At 38.0% G+C, this 25,464-nt stretch overlaps 1 protein-coding gene across 3 annotated transcripts in view; it reads left to right on the top strand.

The window, feature by feature from the left end:
- Positions 1-4,113: 4,113 nt before the first annotated feature.
- Positions 4,114-25,464, top strand: part of LOC139736528 (uncharacterized) — a 35,390-nt gene continuing 14,039 nt past the window's right edge. For all 3 annotated transcript variants that reach the window (XM_071647278.1, XM_071647279.1, XM_071647280.1), the window contains exons 1-3: positions 4,114-4,429; positions 19,776-19,862; positions 20,564-20,926. In XM_071647278.1, coding sequence (XP_071503379.1) covers positions 19,826-19,862; positions 20,564-20,926 — 400 coding nt within the window. In that variant the 5' untranslated portion in view covers positions 4,114-4,429; positions 19,776-19,825. The remainder of the gene's footprint in view (positions 4,430-19,775; positions 19,863-20,563; positions 20,927-25,464) is intronic.

A 25,464-nucleotide genomic window follows, 5' to 3' on the forward strand; every position in this document is an offset into this window, starting at 1 on the left:
AGCAGACAGCAAAGTGAAAACAAATGGACTACAAGTAGTGTAATTTGAACATATAATTTGTGCATTTTTAAATCACATTACTTCTTAAGCCTTCATTATAAGAATTTGGCCATGATGGTAAAACTGTTAACGTTGTACCAACTACCAAGGAAGTTTCAAAGCTAGCATTCCACTCCCAACTGCCAATAATGAGTTCAAAAAGTTGTCACTCTGGGAAGGATGTTCAAAATAATTCCTCAGGTGTATAAGTGCCTTTAAAGTTGGATATTCTGTGCCACCAAGTACTCATAAGGAATTTCTCCATGCTCTTGAAATTCCTTCATTATACACCGTGTACAATTTCATTTGTATATGTACATGTACAAGTACTGTAATATACAATACATTTACTGTATATTCATGATAGTTCATGATCATTGTTCAATAACAGTGCATTATTTCAAACAATATACATTGTAAACTGTTTGACTCTGAATTTTGATGTCAGAGAAATGATATGATATGTCACATTTCAGTCTGATTACCATGTGTAGTAGACTCTCATTACACATCAAAAACACAGGATTAACACAAACTGGTTACAAGTTATGACAAAGAAATCTTCCTGGTCCCACTGTAGATTTTGTTTTTTCATTTGTTCTGTTTTACAACAATTCTTGGTAAAAAAAAAATTGCTTCGAAGTTCAAAAAAAGAAAATAAATTCATTGCTACACAGTTCAAACTACAGGTACAAATGTTCATGTGCATTAACAGAACTAGTTTTATTTTTATCAAAATGGGCCAAAGAACATACTGTACTTCTCATGAATGATTTTATATGTAAAGAAAGTATAATATGTAAACAAGTTCTTGGTAGTTGTACAACTCAAAAACATACCGTACACATGTGTACACTTGTATGTACATGTATGCATAGATGAATATGCGATGTACAATTACATGTGCAGACAAACGGCATAACAGTTCAATTTTCAAACACCCACCCAAACACCCAAAACACACAGCCCATCCCCACTTGGCATGGTCTGTATGTACATACGTACATGCAATCCACTACATCACAAAAACACAACCTTGAACTAAAATATTTCAACTTTTCCATAATATTATCACTTGTAATTATGATATGTACCCATCAACATGTCCAATGAAATGAAAATATTCATGCCTAAAAAACAAAGTACAGTATGAAAAGTAGGTGTGTACAAATGTACATTGCATTTGCTTCTATGAATAAGAGCAAGGTACAGTAATTGTAGTGATGAAAAGAAAATTATTGTATATGTAGCGTGGAATTGCAAAAATTTAGGTGCACCAGAAACCAATGTACCAACCAACTCACCATTACAAACCACCCACAGTGGATTCTTGTTTTAAAACAATCATATGAATTCTCTAAAAAACAATTTTCAAAGCCCAAAGGTACAAGCTACATGTACACGTGTATACGTAACATTTTTCAGTTTAAAAAACAAAAAAATCTTAGCTACGATGTACAACTGTACAGCTGTACATGATTCTTCATGTTACCAGTATATCTGATAAGGCCTGAAAATTGAGTGCTTTTAAAAAGTGGATATAATCGTCTAGATCACTTGGGCATCCACACAAAACCGTACTGTGTACGCTGCTTACGTCAACACCCAGGCCAGACGCAATGCTAGCTATCAGAACTCTGATTTCACCATCTGTTGCCAACATGCTGTCAACAATTTCCTTTTGGATATCAGTTTCCGTGTTCCAGTGGTACATATAAACTTATTAACACACCTGTGGCAACCTTCTGGAAGCAGTGCCATAAAGGTCGCGTACACATTACTGCACAGTTTTCTTATCATCCTTTCACAACATGCACCATGGGTCTTCAAGTCATCTGCCAGCCACTTGAACATTGTATCTAAATCTCTTGCAGCAGACTTGACAACATGTTTTATATTTTGCTTGTCCGGCAACTGATTTACCCACACATAATTGCGAAGACCAAAGTTTTCGATGATACCGCTACACACATCTCTGGTTGCAGTGGCTGTCAGGGCAACAGCGGGACTGACTGACGACTTGAGTTTCGATCGTTATTCACGCAATTTTCCATACGCTGCTCGAAATGCTTTGGTGTCTCCAGATGCGGTCCCCCTATTTGAAAAATAAGAAAAAAAAAACAGTAAGATTATAAAAAAAAAAACATTTTCTACATTGCACATAAGTGATTTTAATAATGCCTGCAGTCTCTACGATGCATATCACACAGCCATAAGACTGCATGATTTTTTTTCTATAGATGAACAAGAATGAGTACATTTGCATACTGAAGCATGTTCCCATTTGAGTTTTTTCTCAATGTACATGCACATGAAGAATTAGTCTGTGGGCCACAGCGTGTGTCTCGATTGCTCCTCTGTGTAGAGGAGCAAAGCCGACAAGGCACAGGCTGTAGCCCACAGACTAAAGCTATGAAAAGGCAGTAGGCCTATGTGTAATTGCATTTGTATGCGAGAAAGTTACAGTAGTTACAGTACTGTACAAAACAATTAAACCAGTGCAGTTACGGTGTTAACAATTTATCACAATTACACATGATTTAACTCAGTACATCTAGTAGGAACACTCACAAGATATAGTACTGTAGTAGAAGCCTACCATGTGTTTACCCTACCCGGCCCACAGGCCAGACATAAATGGTTTTACAATCATTATTTGTTGTTCAACTAGGGGCCTACAGTTACAGTTTGTAATTCAAGACAAGAGACACGTAATGAAAGTTTCCTTGATGAATCATTTTTAGAAACTGGATAGATCTAAACTGATTAGCTTACCGCTAGGCCGCTTGAGTCTTTGACTTTGTCACGCAGGCCAAGCAAGATCCATAGCCCTGCTGATCTGGTCCGAAATTAAAGACTTCAAAGGCATGACAAGAGCCACAGCTTTCGGAGAGTCTGGTCCATCATGTAGATCTAGTTTGTGAAGAATATCAACGCATAACGGTGCAGCTTGGAAGTTGGAACACCACACTATTGCCGAAACCAGTCGGCAGGGAGATAAACAAATATAAAATCATGACCACGCACGGAGAAACGAGTACGTGTAGTAGGGACTTGTGAGTTCTGGTTCTACTGCTGCTCCCCATACAAAACCGTCAACGAATCCAAGCTTCTCAGTAGCACATTGCATTGAATGCTCTTCTCATTATCACTGTCAGAAAAGCGACGCGGAGACGCTGATGTTGACATCCATTGGTCATGTAAACAAGATTTGGAGGAAATACTTGAAATGCTGCACAGATTTTGGTCGGAAAACGCAAGACCCGGAATCAATACGAAAAGCACATTGCACAAGCTGTCATGCTGTACACGCGATCCGGGGGATCCGGGGGATCCCCGATCGAGAAGTAAAAGCCACCTCGAAATTGACATGTACGATAGGTCACGATTCTCTAAATGGGCGAATATTTTTTCTATATGTATTTATCAATTTGTAATTTTTAATTGTTGAATTATATTTTTTTGTCGAAAAATAGATCCAAAATGTTGATAATTGTGATATTTATAATTTAATTTATAACAGTTATGGGAACGAGTAGAAGTTAGTCTTAATCTTACGCACGGTTTATGTACGTTCTAATTTCATTCTCCTCTTATGATCTCTAAGATATACTATTTGAGCAATTTTTAATAAAAAGAAAATTAATTTTGAAACGCCAGTAATATATGTTGAGATTGATACCAATATTGGCGTAAAATACGTATGTTATATTGCTAAATGCAATGTACCTGTTTGCAATAAGACTACAAGATTAGAGATCGATCGACTTTTTTCGATCCCGCAAATTGCCTGCTGGACGCGATCTCATCGACCAATCAGGATGCTCGAAATGAATGAGCGGGTGGGGGTGGGGCCAATTTTTTCCGAAATATTTCGGGGAGACTTGGCAAACCAGACTGGACTGTTTTGGAGGTCGAGATGCGTGCGTGCGTGGCAAATAATACACGAGCGTACGGTGGGGCATACGCGTGCTGTAGCGGTGTGTGCGCGCGGTAAATGATCACACAAAACAGTCCAGGCAGTGGACTACATCTTGCGTTGTCTTTGAACAGTTACAATCTGAAGTTGTTGGCGTTAATACCGCTACCAGCCTATCAAAGCGTCCTTGCGTGTGCGTGCGCACGCAAAAACAGTGGGTCTTCCTCTGACATGTCTGACAAACTGCAAGATAATCTCACAGGACTGCAGGGTGTGGTCGACTGAGTGCTGGTTGGATAAAAACTGTGAGCGAAGGCGAAGGGAAAGCACAGTCAGTTTCGTAGCCCGCGCCTGTCGTATATCGCCTGCTCGCCAGCCAGAGACCTCCCCCGCACCCATCCCGGCTTCAAGCGCGCTTCTAGCTGCAAGCAAAACTATTTCTTAGGTGCATTTTAGAACGACATTTGTGCGGTAAGTTCCCATTCGGATTCTCCATGTATTTCTCTCTTGTGTATTCTGTTTTAACAAAACAACAACAACATAATCGTTTAAGAAGTACATGCACAATTCCAGGTGATATCAAGGATGGCAAATCCTCCGAAGACTCGGAAAATGGTGATTTCGTTTCATGTTATATTTGAAAGATCTCGATCCGTTTCTTTTCATTTGTCTGTTTTTTTTTTCTTGAGGCACACTCTTTGATCTCACTCTCCGTAACACACCAACACCATCCCGTACACACACACACACGCACACTCACACACAAATAGGAAGATAGACATAAGGCACACCAGACACACCGCATATACACACACCAAAGCTGTGTGTGTGTGTGTGTCTGTGTGTGTGTTTTATATACATGAAAAATAAGGTAATAGCCTAGTTCAAGTCTTATTATTGGTAATGCAAGGCATTATGATATAGACTAGTAAGTAAAGCAACACTGCAAAATCAATGATCTAGCTTTGATGTAACGAAGCGTATAAGGTACAAAGGTGCTTACATTCTACACATTGTTCGCATGTTCTGAGTAGATACAGTCGCCATACACTGCGGACATCCTGCTTATATTCAGAATGCCAACCAGTAAGCGCGCTGAATCGCAATCTTTTGTCGGCCCCGCGCATTTTGAACAATGTTTCACTCTATATTCCTCTTTAATTGTGGTTAGAAGAAATCTTAGAGAAATATATTATTTTTCTTGATCACCCTTTCATGTCGATTTCAAAAGCAGTTTACTAACCCTTGAATTACCATTTTTGTCGTTTTTTTTTCCTTTTTTCCCCCCAGCGGATTATGGGGGAAGGACGGGGGGGGGGGCACGTGCCCCCCCCCCCCCCCCCGTAGTTACGCCACTGGTTAGAAGTTTTTGATCTTTGAACAGTTACAATCTCAAGTTGTTGGCGTTAATACCGCTACCAGCCTATCAAACCGTCCTTGCGTGTGCGTGCGCGCGCAAAACAGTGTTTCTTCCTCTGACATGTCTGACAAACTGCAAGATAATCTCACAGGACTGCAGGGTGTGGTCGACTGAGTGCTGGTTGGATAAAAACTGTGAGCGAAGGCGAAGGGAAAGCACAGTCAGTTTCGTAGCCCGCGCCTGTCGTATATCGCCTGCTCGCCAGCCACAGACCTCTGCCGCACCCATCCCAGCTTCAAGCGCGCTTCTAGCTGCAAGCAAAACCCTTTCTTTGGTGCATTTTGGAACGACATTTGTGCGGTAAGTTCCCATTCGGATTCAGGCTCCTTGTATTTCTCTCTTATATATTCTGCTTTAACAGAACAACTACATTTGTATTAGAAATGCATGCAAAATACGTGATATGGATGCTGGCAAATCCTCCGAAGACTCGGAAAATGGTGATTTCGTTTCATGTTATATTTGAAATATCTCGATCTGTTTCTTTTCATTTGTCTGTTTTTTTTTTCTTGAGGCACACTCTTTGATCTCACTCTCCGTAACACACCAACACCATCCCGTACACACACACACACGCACACTCACACACAAATAGGAAGATAGACATAAGGCACACCAGACACACCGCATATACACACACCAAAGCTGTGTGTGTGTGTGTGTGTCTGTGTGTGTGTTTTATATACATGAAAAATAAGGTAATAGCCTAGTTCAAGTCTTATTATTGGTAATGCAAGGCATTATGATATAGACTAGTAAGTAAAGCAACACTGCAAAATCAATGATCTAGCTTTGATGTAACGAAGCGTATAAGGTACAAAGGTGTACATTCTACACATTGTTCGAATGTTCTGAGTAGATACAGTCGCCATACACTGCGGACATCCTGCTTATATTCAGAATGCCAACTAGTAAGCGCGCTGAATCACAATCTTTTGTCGGCCCCGCGCATTTTGAACAATGTTTCACTCTATATTCCTCTTTAATTGTGGTTAGAAGAAATCTTAGAGAAATATGTTTTTCTTGATTACCCATTATGTCGATTTCAAAAGCAGTTTACTAACCCTTGAATTACCATATTTGTCAGGTTTTTTTTTTAACCCAGCGGATTATGGGGGGGGGGGGGGGGGGGGGGGGCACGTGCCCTCCCTCCATACCCCCCCCCCCTCCATTACCGCCCCCCCCCCCCCCCCCCCCCCCCCGTAGTTACGCCACTGGTTAGAAGTTTTTGATATCATTGATTTTACTTTACATTCTATTTCTGAATGTCTTTTTCATACATATTCAAATTCAAATTCAAATTCAAACTTTATTTTCACTTTCTTTCTTCAACAGAATGTATAAGAAACAATATCATGAATTTGACATGCGAATCGTTGTAAATATATATATATACAAACAGGATAAATAAATGGAATACGAAGTCAATTGAACGAACTAATTGATCACAATATCATTTGAATGTGACTGTTAAAACAGATAAATGGTTAATTCAAATATCCAATATTATTGTAACACAATGCAAAAAGAAAACGAACCGACGTTATTTTATGCGTATAAGCAAACATAGGATCCCGTGTTCTCCAGTTAAAAAGACGAATTACTAGTAAGCAACTCTGGATATAACAGAAATTCAGGAGTCCATCATCATAAGCAAACGCTTGACGATGACATAATGTAAAAGGCCTTAGAAATAAATTGTCTAATTATCAAACTCATAGGAAAGATAAGAGGGAGATTTGCTGAACATGAACCAAAAGCGGAAGATCTGGAGTCTCTGCTTATTTTAGGTTGCCTACTGATTACCACGTGGACTTGAATCTGCAAGTTCGTGAGCATCAACCACGCAAAATGATCATTTGAGACGAGATAGAAAAAAAAGACAACAACTCCCACCCAAAGTCCGCTTTATGCACATAGTCCAGGCGCAGGGACCCAGAAAAAATGACTTCGTTCAACCCACCCCGCAGAAAAGGTTTGACTGCATAGGGTGGTCGGTTGGACTCTCTGGAACACCCCTAGGTAGTATGTGAGTCGAAATTGTGGTATTAATAAAATTTTACAGGCCATTTTAATTGCGACAAGACCTTATTGTTCGAAAAAGAGTCTGCGCACGCCAAGACTACTACACGCACCACTAGCACTGCTACAGGCGCCAGTGCCGGTGGTGCGTGTAGTAGTCTTAGCGCACGCAGACTTTTTCCTCGGCAAACAAGGGTTTTTGCCAGCAAACTCACTAGCTGAGGTCAGTGTAGTTTAGTTTCTAGCCGTTTTTATTTCGTGTATTTTTTTTTCCGAGTTGCAGCAAGCCGAGTGAGGTTGCATACCCAGTGATTGTGACCCCAAACCGTTCGGGCGTCGCAATCACTTGGTATGCGCCTTCGCTCGGCTTAGCACAATAAAGTGGGCTTCTACACATGCGCAAGCTGCAACTCGGAGAGATGAAAACGAAATAAAGACGACTAGAAACTAGACTGGGGTCGGTTACGGCTGGCACTAAAAATTACAACATAATCACAGTTATTTCATGAATAATTCCTCAAAACACCGTAAGACTATATATATATATGTTGCTAGAGATGTCAGCAAAACAATGGGATACATTGTAAGTTAAAATATTGTGCATGGTTACCATGGTAACCAGATGTATACAGGTGATTGATAATCCAAAAAAATGTCTCCAACTGCTGCAAACTTTGGTATTTTTTGTTCAGTTTTTTTTTGTAGATAGGTGAATCAAAAACAAACATTTCTATTGATTATTGTACAAAAAAGTTTTTTCCTGTTGCCATGGCAACCAGTAATATCCAATCAGGATTCAGCTGTCAATACTTAAGAACTAATGCCCATATTTTCAAAAAGCTCAATAAGCATGTCATTCTGCATAATTGTACCATTTACCGTACTTTTAACACATATTTGACTTCAAATTACAGGCAAATGTTGTTTCCACCAATGTATGGACGAAACATTCCCTTCAAAATCTATGTTAATACAGAGAGCAAAGCCGACGATATTCTGATATTAGCTTTTTAGAGTATATATTTACAGAGAAATGGTTATTCGAAACAACCTTGGAAAAGAGCAGAAGAAAGCAATTGATTGTTCTTGTTCTTAAAGGAAATTTATTCAAGAATGCAGATAAATTCCTTTCTAAAGGAGGAATATACACGTACACTGCATTGTCTATCAATGGAATTAAAAGCGTACTTTTCGTTGGTAAGCTATATATATTTGGACAACTTGTGGTGATATTTCATAATCAAGTTCAAATTACCAATTCTTTGTTAAATATGAATTCAATTTTTCATTTCTTGTTAAGCCTGTTACTAGAGCTCACACTGTGATGGATTGACTTTCAGTACTTCGTTATACATATAAAAAAAAAATATATATATACAAGTATTTAAGCTTTATTTTCAACAAGTTTATTTGTGGATCGAGGTATTTGTGAATCAGGGTATTTTAAGGACGTCTCAGGGTCAGACAATTCAGACAATCAGACAACTTTCTGTCTCAAATATACCATCAGCATTTATGTTTGTACCACACCAGCGTGCGATAAAAGTGAAAAAAAAATATCTCGAGTGTAAATACTTTTTCGTGCTTTTCGTGGACTGTAATTGCACGAAATTTGAATCATTCTGTTTGTTATAGGCTATATCTAAAGTGTAGATACATTTTTTTTGGGTTTTTCGTGGACTGTAAGTGCACGAAATTTGATTCATTCTGTCGATATAGGGTATCAGTATTTGGACAACTTATGGTGATATTTCATAACCAAGTTCGAATCGTCAATTCTTTGTTGGATATGAATTTCTTGTTATGCCTGTTACTAGAGCTCACAGTGTGACTGACTTTCAGTACTTTGTTATACATTACAGTACAAGTTTTGTAACTTTTTTGTTCAACAATTTTATTTGTGGATCAGGGTATTTTAAGGACATTTCCGGGTCAGATAACTTTCTATTTTCCACAGTCATTTATAAGTTTGCCACAACAAAGCAGGATAAAGTGAAAAAAATATCTGGAATCCAGACACGTTTGTTTTTTTTGCCTTACGTGCTCATGATCACCCATTGTAGGTCGGGTCTTAACCCTATAAAGCCCAAGCTATTTTGACCCCTTCCAGGCTCAAGGGGGGGGGGGGGGGGGGGGGCGGCACATTGTGCCCCCTACATAACTTCTTTATTATATGATGTATGACCGTCATATTTGGCACATGGGTAGAGCAACTCATGCTCTACATGACCCAACATTTCTCAAGGTTACCCACTGAGGGCACTATTTCCCAAAATATAAAAATACATAGAAAATATGCTAAAATCATGTTTTTCTTTTTATTTCTTTATCCCCAGTAAATATGTTGTTATTTTATATTAATCATTTTCATATTTTCTACAAAGGAAGAGCAAGTCAACGTTCACTATTTGTTATGGTTGAAATTTCTCAAGGTCAACATGTGGGGGCGTAATTCATTACAATATAAAGAAATATATGAAACCTATTACGTATTGCTTGGAATGGGTGCATATATTTGTATCACATTTCATATTTCCAAAATACTGAAATTTTAAGTTTACAGATTGATATTATGATAAACAAATGATATTCCAGGCAAAGCTTGTGTGAAGATAACACAAAATAAAAAGGTAATCTTTGAAAAATGCTGTATTTTCGATTATTTCTATTATATCTATTGTTTGATGCCTATGTTATATAGAAAATAAAGGAAATAATAAGAAGACCATTTCATCGTAATTTTCAAGCATAATTACTTCACATTTCTTTCATTTAGCAAACTATAGCCAAGAAAACCCCAATTTCATCCATAATTATATTGTTAACTGAAATTGAAACAGAAAATCATACAAAATCTGACTAACATGGTTGTCAGTTTACGGTTGCCATAGCAAACAGGAATATCGGACATACCTAAATTATATATCAAAATGTTTGTAATAAGATTTTAGGAAAAGCCACCAAATTTGGTTGAAATCGGGTGAAGGGTTTAGGAGCGGCAAATGAAGATATGGTAGGGGGCACAATGTGCCCCCCCCCCCCCCTTAGGCTTTATAGGGTTAAACTACCCACCTCAACACTACAAAGTTAACCTGGATAAAACGGATAGGACCCCTAAGATTTTCCCTCATTCTCTCCTTAATAGCATTAATTCATTACTGCACGTTTTAATACAAATTTACATGTCATGACTTTTCATTTTATTTTTTTATTTTTAACCCTAGCTTACCAACGAAAAGTACGCTTTTAATTCCATTGATGGATAATGCAGTGTACGTGTATATTCCTTCTTTAGAAAGAAATTTATCTGCATTCTTGAATAAATTTCCTTTAAGAACAAAAACAATCTATTGCTTTCTTCTGCTCTTTTCCAAGGTTGTTTCGAATAACCATTTCTCTGTAAATATATACTCTACAAAGCTAATATCAGAATATCGTCGGCTTTGCTCTCTGTATTAACATAGATTTTGAAGGGAATGTTTCGTCCATACATTGGTGGAAACAACATCTGCCTGTAATTTGAAGTCAAATATGTGTTAAAAGTACGGTAAATGGTACAATTATGCAGAATGACATGCTTATTGAGCTTTTTGAAAATATGGGCATTAGTTCTTAAGTATTGACAGCTGAATCCTGATTGGATATTACTGGTTGCCATGGCAACAGGAAAAAACGTTTTTGTACAATAATCAATAGAAATGTTTGTTTTTGATTCACCTATCTACAAAAAAAAAAAAAAAACTGAACAAAAAATACCAAAGTTTGCAGCAGTTGGAGGCATTTTTTTTGGATTATCAATCACCTGTATACATCTGGTTACCATGGTAACCATGCACAATGTTTTAACTTACAATGTATCCCATTGTTTTGCTGACACCTCTAGCAACATATATATAAATATAGTTTTACGGTGTTTTGAGGAATTAATCATGAAATAACTGCAAAAAACTGAGATTATGTTGTAATTTTTAGTGCCAGCCGTAACCGACCCCAGTCTAGTTTCTAGTCGTTTTTATTTCGTTTTCATCTCTCCGAGTTGCAGCTTGCGCATGTGTAGAAGCCCACTTTATTGTGCTAAGCCGAGCGAAGGCGCATACCAAGTGATTGCGACGCCCGAACGGTTTGGGGTCACAATCACTGGGTATGCAACCTCACTCGGCTTGCTGCAACTCGGAAAAAAAATACACGAAATAAAAACGGCTAGAAACTAAACTACACTGACCTCAGCTAGTGAGTTTGCTGGCAAAAACCCTTGTTTGCCGAGGAAAAAGTCTGCGTGCGCTAAGACTACTACACGCACCACTGGCACTGGCGGCTGTAGCAGTGCTACAAAAAAATAAAAATACCCTGATCCACAAATAAAATTGTTGAACAAAAAAGTTACAAAACTTGTACTGTAATGTATAACAAAGTACTGAAAGTCAGTCACACTGTGAGCTCTAGTAACAGGCATAACAAGAAATTCATATCCAACAAGGAATTGACGATTCGAACTTGGTTATGAAATATCACCATAAGTTGTCCAAATACTGATACCCTATATCGACAGAATGAATCAAATTTCGTGCACTTACAGTCCACGAAAAACACAAAAAATGTATCTACACTTTAGATATAGCCTATAACAAACAGAATGATTCAAATTTCGTGCAATTACAGTCCACGAAAAGCACGAAAAAGTATTTACACTCGAGATATTTTTTTTTCACTTTTATCGCACGCTGGTGTGGTACAAACATAAATGCTGATGGTATATTTGAGACAGAAAGTTGTCTGATTGTCTGAATTGTCTGACCCTGAGACGTCCTTAAAATACCCTGATTCACAAATACCTCGATCCACAAATAAACTTGTTGAAAATAAAGCTTAAATACTTGTATATATATATATATATATATGTATAACGAAGTACTGAAAGTCAATCCATCACACTGTGAGCTCTAGTAACAGGCTTAACAAGAAATGAAAAATTGAATTCATATTTAACAAAGAATTGGTAATTTGAACTTGATTATGAAATATCACCACAAGTTGTCCAAATATATATAGCTTACCAACGAAAAGTACGCTTTTAATTCCATTGATGGATAATGCAGTGTACGTGTATATTCCTTCTTTAGAAAGGAATTTATCTGCATTCTTGAATAAATTTCCTTTAAGAACAAGAACAATCAATTGCTTTCTTCTGCTCTTTTCCAAGGTTGTTTCGAATAACCATTTCTCTGTAAATATATACTCTAAAAAGCTAATATCAGAATATCGTCGGCTTTGCTCTCTGTATTAACATAGATTTTGAAGGGAATGTTTCGTCCATACATTGGTGGAAACAACATTTGCCTGTAATTTGAAGTCAAATATGTGTTAAAAGTACGGTAAATGGTACAATTATGCAGAATGACATGCTTATTGAGCTTTTTGAAAATATGGGCATTAGTTCTTAAAGGACAAGTTCACCTTCATAAACATAAGGATTGAGAGAATGTAGCAATATTAGTAGAACACATCATTGAAAGTTTGAGGAAAATCGGACAATCCGTTCAAAAGTTAGGAATTTTTGAAGTTTTTGTGCAGTAACCGCTGGATGAGAAGACTACTGCAGTGTGTGAATAACTTAGATGTCACATGCGTACAACAATATAAGGAAAATATAAAGAGAATTTCACAAAATTTCATCTTTTGAAAAAAGTACACATTCCCCCGACTCGTTACCGACAAATGTTATGGTTGATATCATTCCCCCTGCCTTTAGAAAGAGGCAAGTCAAGTGCTCTTTTATTATGCGAAAAAAGTGAAAATATGTTGAATTTTCTTTACATTTTCTTTATAATGTTGTACGCACATGACTCACAAGCTGTAGTAGTCTTCTCATCCAGCGGTTCCAACACAAAAATTTTTAAAATTCATAACTTTTGCATCGATTGTCCAATTTTCCTCAAACTTTCACTGATGTGTTCTACTAATATTGTTACATTCTCTCAATCCTTATGTTTATGAAGGTGAACTTGTCCTTTAAGTATTGACAGCTGAATCCTGATTGGATATTACTGGTTGCCATGGCAACAGGAAAAAACTTTTTTGTACAATAATCAATAGAAATTTTGTTTTTGATTCACCTATCTACAAAAAAAAAACTGAACAAAAAATACCAAAGTTTGCAGCATTTGGAGGCATTTTTTGGGATTATCAATCACCTGTATACATCTGGTTACCATGGTAACCATGCACAATATTTTAACTTACAATGTATCCCATTGTTTTGCTGACATCTCTAGCAACATATATATATATATGCAGGGTTTTACGGTGTTTTGAGGAATTATTCATGAAATAACTGCAAAAATCTGTGATTATGTTGTAATTTTCAGTGCCAGCCGTAACCGACCCCAGTCTAGTTTCTAGTCGTTTTTATTTCGTTTTCATCTCTCCGAGTTGCAGCTTGCGCATGTGTAGAAGCCCACTTTATTGTGCTAAGCCGAGCGAAGGCGCATACCAAGTGATTGCGACGCCCGAACGGTTTGGGGTCACAATCACTGGGTATGCAACCTCACTCGGCTTGCTGCAACTCGGAAAAAATATACACGAAATAAAAACGGCTAGAAACTAAACTACACTGACCTCAGCTAGTGAGTTTGCTGGCAAAAACCCTTGTTTGCCGAGGAAAAAGTCTGCGTGCGCTAAGACTACTACACGCACCACTGGCACTGGCGCCTGTAGCAGTGCTAGTGGTGCGTGTAGTAGTCTTGGCGTGCGCAGACTCTTTTTCGAACAATAAGGTCTTGTCGCAACTAAAATGGCCTGTAAAATTTTATTGATACCATAATTTCGACTCACATACTACCTAGGGGTGTTCCTGGAGGTCCCATCTACCACTCTGTGTGGTCAAACCTTTTCTGCGGGGTGGGTTGAACGAACTCCTTAATAATTAAGGCCCGTACAGGAATTAGCGCCTTGACTAACAATGTGCCATTGTAGTCTTCGTGCAGCGCCATTTGAAGATTTTCTTACACAATGTAAAAGAAAGCGTCCGTGCCGACCCTTTTTCCAATCTGAATCATGGCCTACTTGGTAGCCTCTACACAAGGCGTTTGGAACGATAATGCTTATTGAAAATAAGTTCCGTCACAAAAGGTGGGCAGCTGCAGTGCGTGTGAGAATATCATTATTTTGCAATTAGGCTATTTTACTAAATGAAAGTAAATGATTGAATGAATGAATGAATGAATGAATGAATGAATGAATTAGTACATGTAATTTCTTCCCAATCCCAGCCTATGATGACTTCAGTTCATGCGAGCAGCGCTGTGACAATTATTAGCAAAACACTTGAGGTACTCTCAAAAACCTTCAAATGAAAGCCAGATAGGCTAGCTTGAGCTCTGTCGTAATAAGGCAAATGAAAAATCAGTGTTTGATAGTTCATATTTTCTGTATATAATGTACCTAGGATATCTATCAACATTAGGCCGATTCGTTAATATACTGCAAGATTAAGTGCTAATGTATATATTGCGTTCAAAAGCAGATAATGCTTCTATGCGATTGTGTTCAATTTTGACTATATAGTCTTTCTTCAGTTTCTAAATAACCATGTGCTGTTTCGTGTTATAGATATTCTAAACACCGTCATATCATGTCAAAAAAAAAATATAATGAATTTCCGGTCATTTCGTCTTGGATGATTAAGATTGAATTGATTTGAAATCAATTGAATTATGTTGGCCAAAGAAGCTTGCATGATTCCAAAAAAAAAATGGGGGGGGGGGTGGTTATTAATGAAAAGCCATAAAAAAGCATTTTATTTTCCTGGACTTCATTGTAGGAATCAACAAACAAAAAAAAAAATGGATGAAGGTACATTTTTCCTAAAAACAGATGACTACATCGTTGTCTTCCTCTTATTCATAGGTATTCTTTAAATGAGCCTTTCATAGTTTTGTATCATATTAGGTATCATGCGGACATTTGCACATACTGCTGTATGTCGACTTGTGTGAGTCAAGACAAGAAGCCGAGATGTTGAAACTCGGTAAGTCGACTTGTTTAGGTCAAGGAGACAAGAAGCCGAGTTATTGAAACTCGGCACGTTGATTTGTTTTGGACGAAAAGACAAGATGATGAGTTGTCGAAACTCAGCAAGTCGACTTGTTAGGGACAATAAGACAATTATGACGGGTTGTTGGATTTCGGAAAGTGGACTTGTTTTCGACATGAAAACAAGATGACGAGTTTTTAGAACTCGGCTGGTCTACTTCTTCGGGACAAGAAGACAAGATGATGAGTGGCCGAAACTTGGCAAGTCGACTCATTTTTTTAGAACTCGGCTAGTCTACTTCTTTGGGACAAGAAGACAAGATGATGAGTTGCCGAAACTTGGCTAGTCTACTTGTTTTGGACAAGAATACAAGATGATGAGTTGTTTGAACTCGGCAAGTAGACTTATTTGAGACAAAAATGACAAGATGACGAATTGTCGGAACTTGGCAAGTCGGTTTGTTAAGGACAAGAAGACAAGAAAATGAGTTGTAGGAGTTGTGGGATAAGAAGTAAAAAAAAGTTCCTTTAACATTCGTTAACTTTCGTTGTACTTTCGCGGTGAATAAAAAAAAAAATGCACCGTTCTGATGGTTCTTTAGCGCGTAATCTGTGTGTGATTCTACAATTTTCTTGTAACCATTGCCTTCTTTTTTTTGCAAGCAAAATGATGTGTTTGTCGGATATTGATGTTTTGGCTTTTTCCGCGCAAAGCCCGTGTCGAAATTGTTCTGTTTTAGTTGTGTTTTAATTCTAAATTTGTTGTAATCTTTTCGTATATATAGCTCTAAGCATTGCTTTGTAAATATTGCTATAATTCTCATTTTGGAGAGAATTACTGGGGGCCGGGGGACAATATTTTCCCCCAATATTTCAACTGCCAACTGCCCCAAACCCTCCCCCACCCTTCAATATTCATGACTGTGCGGCTCTAATTCCATATCGGAAGAGGAGGAGGTTAGGAGGGGATGAATTTTGTAACATGACAACAATCGTAAAGAAAACCTTTGGTTTCGAAGATAATGTCGATTTCATTTATTAACGTATTAGCATAATGTTTTTTTTTTTCAAGAACCACAATATAGAAACGAACGTGTGGGGGGGGGGGGCGATGAACCACAAATGAGTCACGAAGAACAGCATAAAGACTAAACACACTGCACGATCGAGTGTTTTGAATATAAGGCTTAGCATAACTCTCGTTTATATCTGTTGTTTTTTATGCATTTTCCAGTCGATTGCAATTATATTCGTTTGTATAGATGCGAGGGAGCAACGCCAACGAGTGCCCGAAAATGTTGGCATTTTTGCCTATCCTAACGCCATTTCTACCGTAAATTAGATTAACACTAAAGCATATTGAAAATCACATTAATTCTTAACAAATTGACAATGGTTTTAACTAGGAAAATCAGGCGATTTATCATGAACACATATATTTTACTATCTCTGAAATCTGCGGGGATGATTGTACATAACACCCCCTGCTTTTTACGTCCCTGCTTGGTGGGGAGGGGTGCTCTGGGAGATGAGAACAATATAATTGCGAAATATGATATTGCTGTAGAAAGTAAACGAACGACCATAATATACATGATATAAGTGACAGGTTTATGAACTGAGCTGCTTGCAGCTTGTCAAAAAAAGTTAGACCTAGTGGCCGTAGATAAATATGCCCTCTCCCAAGTCCGCCCTTGGTAAATACATGCAATGTGTTAATATCACATTTTGTTGAGAAATGTAATATGATATTACTTTTTTCAATTGTTGTTTGTAGGTTGAATAACTCACAAACGCTTATCTAATTATTCTATTTTGAATTTCCAGAGTGAATGGATAAATAGTGTGATCTTGGATTTGGTTTGAATCCAATTATGTACATGATTTGTTTTCAGTTTTTCCCCCAAATTTCAAAATTCCAAATGAAGAGGCTTAAAGACAAATGCATACAGTACGTATCGTACTGTCGCCATTTATTTTAGTTTAATATAATTTCAGATAGTTTCAGATGCTTTAAAGAGCAAGTTGCTGACTTCCGTCTGTCATATAAGTATTCCAGTGCTATTCTTTTCAACGATAACAATTTTGTGGAATATGACAAATAGCTTAAAAATCAGGAAGGGTATCAAATTTCTTATCTAGAGACTACTGTTGTGTGGAAGATAAACTCAGAATGCAAATCCATGACGCAATGAGGTTGCAAATAATGTCGCTCTTGTCCCCTTGCCCAAACAACTTGTCATCTTGATTTCTTTTCCTAAACATGTCCACTTGGAGAATTCCAACAGATCATCATCTTGTCTTCTTATCCCCCAAAAGTCAATATCAGAGTTTCAACAACTCGTCATCTTGTCTTATTGTACCAAACAAGTCGACTTGCCGATTTTCAACTCAGCCTCTTGTCCCAAACAAGTCTACTTGCTGAGTTCTAACAGCTCGACATCTTTTCTTCTTGACCCAAACAAGTCGACTTGCTGAGTTTTAATAACTCGGCTTCTTGTCCTCCTGACTTCTTGTTCCAACAACTTGTAATCTTGACTTCTTGTCCTTAAAGTCGACTTGCCGCGTTCCAACAACTCATCATCTAAACTTCTTGTCCCAAACAAGTCAACTTTCTGAGTTCTACCAACTCTTCATCTTGTCTTCTTGTCTCTGACAAGTCGACTTGCCGAGTTCCAACAATCCGTCATCTTGTATTTTTGTCCAAAGCAACTCGACTTGTAAAGTTTCGATAGCTCATCATCTAGTCTTCTCGCCCCTAACAAATCAACGTGCCGAGTTTCAATAACTCTGCTTCTTGTCTTCTTGACCTAAACAAGTCGACTTGCCGAGTTCCAACAACTCGGCTTCTTGTCTTCTTGACTTACACAAGTCGACTTGCCGAGTTCTTACAACCCGTCATCTTGTATTTTTGTCCAAAGCAACTCGGCTTGCCGAGTTTCGATAGCTTATCATCTTGTCTTCTCGTCCGAAACAAATCGACTCAACAACTCGGCGTTTTGTCTTCTTAACCCAAACAAGTCAATTTGCCGAGTTCCAATAACTCGGCTTTTCGGTATTTAACTTGTCTTCTCGTCTTCTTATCTCGTCATTTGGTTGGCACTTATAAGCTTCCGTACTTTGGTGCTCTTCTGGAAGCGACAAATCTTACGAAGTGCTAGTGTGACGTGCCTATGATATAGAGATGAGGTTTATTCACTCCGGTGGCGGGAGTACTCTTGCGAGCTGAGGTTAAAGTCAATGTAAACTCCTAAAATCGTCACCCTTTTTAATCTCATATTTAATGCACTGCCTGCAGGAGTTTTCTTGAACTTACATGTATTACCCGATAGAGATTCTTTGGAAAGTTTTGTTTTGTTTTGGCCAAAAATATCAACCGCCAAATGAAAGGCTAAATTTCATTTCTTCCATATCTTGGAAGTGGCTCACTTAGAGTACACTTAGTTCATATTCTATGCATTACATAATTTCTCAATATCTTGAAAATTATTAAATGCACACATTTATAAAAGTGCCAGAAGTCAGGTAAAAATCTCCGAATCTGTGAATACATGCTCTATAGCAAATTAAACAATATAGCCACTCATAGGTCGAAGAAATCGAAATTCAACAAATTTGTGACAAACATGTCAATTACATAATTTTGCCAGATATGTTAAACCATCATCACATTATTGTCAAGGCGTAATGTAGACCTATCAGGAGAGTCTTGTTCGGAAGCATATCTTGTGCATTACAAAGCGCTTTTGGAGGGAAAATACAGGCATCTGTGATGCATTATGATAATTAATTCTAAAAAAGTGAGTTAATGCAAACAAATCAACAACAAAAATAAATAAACGAAACAAAATCATAGTTTGAACAACAGTTGACTTTCGACAAGGCCTCTTGGGTGAGGTTTGAAAATATTCCAACTGCCATTCTTTATACATACGACCGTGAGACACATGAAATACAAATCAAAATAATTATTCTAATGATAATAATGGCAACAACAAGGCGAACGTTGATTCATTGCACAACAATGGAGCGATACTGTATTGTGGACTGTTTCTGAAGGTGACTGTGGTTGTTAGTTCACCGCCGGGATTTCCCGTGCAACCTGCACGATATATTCCGACGCAATGAACCGAATCTCTAGGCCTATTAAACCGCGCCCCCGTCGTGTTCTATCAGCATTTTTCGCGTTCGGGTGCAGGCTGGTGGTCGCAGTTTTTACATGACAACATAACACACAGAAAAAATGTTTGTACAAGGGTAGTACATGTACTACAATAGTGGGCTAGCTCTGAATGGAAGATCGTACCCAAAGCATGTATTAACGATACTTGTTTTCACTTATATAGACAGAAGCATGTCGGACGGGCGTAAGGACCTCATTTCATGAAGGAAGGATGATCATTCTACTTTTCGTATCACTCTTGTCGTCTTGTGAGTATCAAGCATGTACAGTAGTGAAGATGTTGCTCTTTAGATAAATGACTATGCTCTTTCAATAAATATTTGCTGTCTCAATTGCAGTCCATAAACGTTTCTATGTGGAATTGTGTTGAAATAGGCCCTTTAAGTAAAACAAGTTTTAGAAGGGCCCGAAGGTCAGCTTTATGTTGTCACTTAAATGATAGGGCCATTAACTTCCAATACTCTAACAATTTTATTACTACACCCTGCCTCAAAAATAATTATCTTGATGTGGAATCATGGACGAAATTTCATGGTATAGGCCTCCATGTTATAACATGAGCGACCACTAAAAGCGTAGATTTCACATATTTAGGAGAGGGCTCTAAGCTTTCATTTTCTATCATTCGAACAGTATTGAGAGTTTCAGTTTGGTCCTCGAATATATGCTGATATCCTATAAACAGAATATCTAACTGGAATAAATGTTGAAAAGAAATATAAAAAATGTCATTCTAATATCTTTATTCCTGGTAATATTTTGTCCCAGCCGTCCCTTAAAAGGTATTGTTTTATTTTCTTGATCAGGACATTTCACTTTGATCAGGTTTGTATGAAAATAACTGCAAAATCATAATTGTATCGTTATTTTCCTTTAATACTTAAGGTTTCAGTAGAATAAAATGTACACACTTGTATCTATATCAACTATTTTACTAATTCAATTGTAGATATTGCCGTGGAGGGATCATCTGACTTCGAAGATGTCGCTAATCACTCGTCAGTAGAACTGGTTGAAGGAAAACCTGGCGTTCTCCCATGCAAAGTGTCAACCGAGGAGGCTCTTGCTGTATTCTGGACAAAAGCGGGTGATCTTCCGAATGTCTTTTTGACAATACTCCATCTAGAAGGTAGTCCTGGTCATAAGAGTGGCCAAGGATATGAGGCCGGTCTGTACGACATTTCCAAAAACTTTTCTCTGATCATCAAGGACGTCAGATTCGAAGATGAAGGCCTATATATCTGTGACATTTTGGACGATGCAACAACTGCCATAACACGACGTACAACGAATGTTTACGTTCGCGCAAATGGTATGTGATTAAAAAATTACCGGTACATTATTGCAACCACTTAGTAGCTAGAATGTGATCCTATCGTGGGCTATTAAAGTAAGACTCAGTACTCAATTGACAAAACCTACATTCAGTAATTAATGAGCTTTTCAGTCCTTCAATAACCTTACACTGACAGGTGTAGCATTTACAGTTCTTTTTAAATCGATGTGCAGAATTTGCGCAAGCTTTATATAAACTATGAATTCTTTGGTGTGATAAGGCAGTGAGGTATCATTAATACGATGTAAACCTGACAAAAATGAATGCTTATAAAAGAAAAACTAATAGGCTGCATGACTACAGAAATACTTAGCTATGATCAAAAAGCAAATGGAAATGTATTAAAACTATAGCAAGTAATTTTACAAAGAATTTACATGTCAATTTACATTTGAACCTACCCTTTTAGATATGCATAGTTATATAATGGAACGTTTACACCTGCAACATTCAAATAACATGGAAATAAAAGAAAAATATATCGTTGCTTGGTGTAGTGACATTTTATTTAAGTGGGACAGATCAGCAAGACTATGAAAAAAAAAACCCGTATAAGGTTTTGATTTAGCGACAAGTTGATCTTTCATTATCCAGTGAATATTATAGCCTCGCCTTTTACTCAGAGTTAAAAGTACCTTAACAATGTACTCTAACAGATACAAAAGAATAACGGCAACAGGGTATAAAGGTCGAGGAGAAAGTCAACTCCATGTTGAACCTGATTTTAAAAGATTGAGTTCAATCAAATGAATTTACGCATTTTTTTAATGTCATGGCCTTATATGAGTCTCTTATGGAAATACGTTTAAACTTCCATCAGTGTCTCTTTTTTTTAGAGCACATCAAAAGAGGGAAAATAATCTGTGTGTGTGTGTGTGTGTGTGTGTGTGTGTGTGTGAATGTGTGTCGTAAAAGGACAAAAGTGATGATCTTGAGGGCAACAAAAACGATAATTGTCGCTGTATCATAGCACCAGATATGAGATGACATTTTTTTGCGCAAATCAGTAGGAGAATATTACAATAAGTTGAAGTCTCCATCGCCTTATAACTGATTGGTATAATAATCATGCAAAATAGTACAACCTTTATCACTACTCGGTAAAGAATCGTAAGAATTTGAATATCTTTGCTCAACGCTAATATCTCTCATCCAATTAAGATGACATCACAGCCATTTTGAGAGTCTTTTTTCCACTTCATGCATGAAAGTCAGCGTAAACATGGTGGGGTAACAGAGTCCATCGGCAGCCATGGGGAAAATGCTTTTTGTTTGCAGTCTGCAGTGAGGTGCGATGAAACAGTCTGTGTGCAGTCTGTGAAAACAACATTGAGCTAAAACGGTATCAGTGCAAACAGTCCAAAGTTGCACTTCTATCAAACTGCTTCTCGTCATGCGTGCTTGAAGGTTAGGTCCCCCCCCCCCCCAAAAAAAAAAAAAAAAAAAAATCGTTGTATTGGCGTAACCCGCTAAAAAAAACCCCGACCCTGAAGTTTTCAAAAAAGGAAAAAAGGAAATACATCGTTTTTACCGAGAGAAGGCGCGATACGGGTTTGCGATTTATCAAAAACAACAACAACAACAACAGCTGGTGTCGGAAAATGGCCGCGCAGTATACAGCGTGTCGGCAACCGGTTCGAAGTCCGGTTCGAAGATTTTATTTAATATCATTCGGAGAATCGATTTGTCTGTGGCGCTGGGTGATTTAGCCCACGAATTTGTTCGTTCGTATTCTGACCGGTATGTCGTGACGGCTGTTAAAGTAGGGAAGGGGGAAACAGGTCCGTTCAAAGATGTCCTGCTGTCCGACCAGACGTTGAAAACGGGAACACGCATGCGGTCTCCTATGGGTTCGAGTGGGGGGCCAGGGTGTTTTTCCATTTCCAAAATATGATTCTCTTTTAATATTTATTGCTTTTAAACCGGTGTATAACAATCTTTGGATGCAACAGACCCTCTCTAGCGAATGGGGTTTTGTTAAATATGAGTTTTACACGTAAAATACAGGTAGCAAAAAAAAAACCAACAAACAAACAAAACAAAACAAAACAAAATCCGACCGCCCGACCCTATTTGAAAATCTCATGTTACGCCAATACAACATTTTTTTTTGGCCTTATTTGGACCCTCGCTGCCTGGCGACTTTTGTTATGTACTGTACAAGGGAGGTGGGAACCTCCTCCCACCTCCCTGATTGTACAGTGTATTCATTTACCGGTAGAAAAAAAAAGAAGAAACTGTCTACCCTCGTACATTATTTCTCTCTCTTTCCCCATGCCCACTCTCTCCCTCTCTCTCTCTCTCTCTCTCTCTCCAATTCCCCTTAAAAATTTCGTATATACTGACATAGACAGAAACAAACTCAATCACGGAATATTGTCGCTAAGTCAAATACCCCAAGACATGAGTGTTACAATTTATTCACAAATCAGCTTGTGGGAAAGTATGAATAAAAGATCCCCTTGCCTTTTTTTTTTACCTATATCACCATACTCGGTTAATCAATGTGAGATTTTGACATTTTTGTAACTTTGTAGTATAGGTACTTTACACCAAATAGCATGGAATTTCTATTATTCTGTTTGCTTAATTTTTCCGAGATATACATATATCTTGAATATGGTATGGAATTAGTTCGATAAACCAGATGTGTGTGTGTGTGTGTGTGTGTGTGTGTGTGTTTGGGTGTGCTCGCCAGTGGTGAACCATTTTGGGCGCCTATGGTGATGTGTGTTAGCATTATGTGGTGTGTTTTTTTTGTATACCAAATGAGTCTGTCGTTCTGTGTTATTAAAGACACTCAGTCGTGGCGAGTGGTTTGTGCGGCACGGAGACGAACGCAACACGCTGCCTCCCCCATTCTGTATCAAATGTAGTGACTCCCGAATGAGAATAGCGCTGGCTCAATGGGTCAGCGAAAATACGGTAGGCTACAAGACAGCTCCCTGTGCTTATCTCCTAACCCAAAATGGCTGTCCCAGCGAGCCACGAGAGCTTCCGAATGGACGCCCACTCTCAGTGCGCATGCGCATGAAGAGAGGCCAAAAGAGCCACGCGTCTTCTGGCCTCTCTCCTCAAATCACCGCAGCTCGCGGTGACAATATTTGTGCATGATGCGTACACACACACGCACACACAAACACACACACACGCCGCAGCGTCTTCTGGCCTCTCTCCTCCAATCACCGCAGCTCGCGGTGACAATGTTTGTGTATGATGCGTACACACACACGCACACACACACACACTTGTCTCAGTGGTAGCATTGTCCCACATGTTTATGGATATAGCACCGAGTCTGGCATTGCGCAATTGCATGCACACACTTCGGTCGTTCGGAGTTTACGTACCATTAGGGATGGCGATCGGCTGCCTTTTTAACATCACTTGTTACATGTACTTTATGAAAATGTTAAGTTAAAGAGAGAACAGAAACACCTAATCTTCAATGATTTCCAGGTTATAGCGTGCCTGGTCAGTGACGGGGCATTATTCTGCACATTACTTGAATATGAGACCGTTCTGAAGCAAATAATTTTCACACAACAGTAGATATATAATGTACTCTTAATCGAATCCCACAAGGATTGGAACAATCATCCCTCAGCATTCCCACTGATTCCCACTGATCGGTTACTAGCCATCCCCTTTAATGCACTATACATTCAAAAAGCATGAAAAATAATGAAAGCGAAATATATCACTGGCTGTTGTTTGGTATAGTGAAATGTGTTCTATTTAACAAAACTCAAGGTTTTTAAATTGATGGGTTATCTTGAGTTTTGATTGTGCAAATCTAGTCATACCTAACTGCCCTTAGCACTTAGGATAAAATTCTACATGCAGTCGATATCAGCCTTGCCTTTACCTTAGAAATATAATAAAGCTGCTTTATTCTAAATAATAGAAAGGAATACCAGGAACAATTTCCAACACAATGTTCGAATAAAAGTCAACATGTTAAGCCTGATCTTTGATTGAGTTGAATCAATGAATAGAATTATGGAGTTTCCATCAAATTGAGTCATGGAGGTAGTCATGATTTAAACGTTTCAGATGTTTTCACTATAAAGAAGTGAGTTGAAAGACACTGTATATAGGTCTATAATAGGAAGTAAATGAGAAGATAATGTCATGGCCTTACAAGTGTGTGTGTGCATGTGTGTGTGTGCGTGTGTGTGTGTGTGTGTAAGTGAAAAAAGTAAAAAAAAAGACATAATGATATTGACGGCAACAATTAATTGATAATTGTCACCTTATCATAGACCCAGATATGACAAGGATGCTCAAATCAGTGGAAGAATAAAATAACTTGAAGTCTCCTTTGGCTTATACATCATTGACATGATAATAATACATTATACTTCGATCTATAACATTTATCGCTACTTAAAATTGGTGTGATAGTACCAGTAGAAGAAAAGAGACACTTAATAATTCGCACACACAAATGTCCTAATAGAGTAGTGTCTTGTTTTGTCAAATCGTCAAATACCAACCAACCAACCAACCAT

Source organism: Diadema antillarum, unplaced genomic scaffold (assembly GCF_040938485.1).
Source record: "Diadema antillarum isolate AM-2024a unplaced genomic scaffold, OU_Dant_1.0 seq00000651_RagTag, whole genome shotgun sequence".
In the NCBI taxonomy this organism is placed as follows: Eukaryota; Metazoa; Echinodermata; class Echinoidea; order Diadematoida; family Diadematidae; genus Diadema; species Diadema antillarum.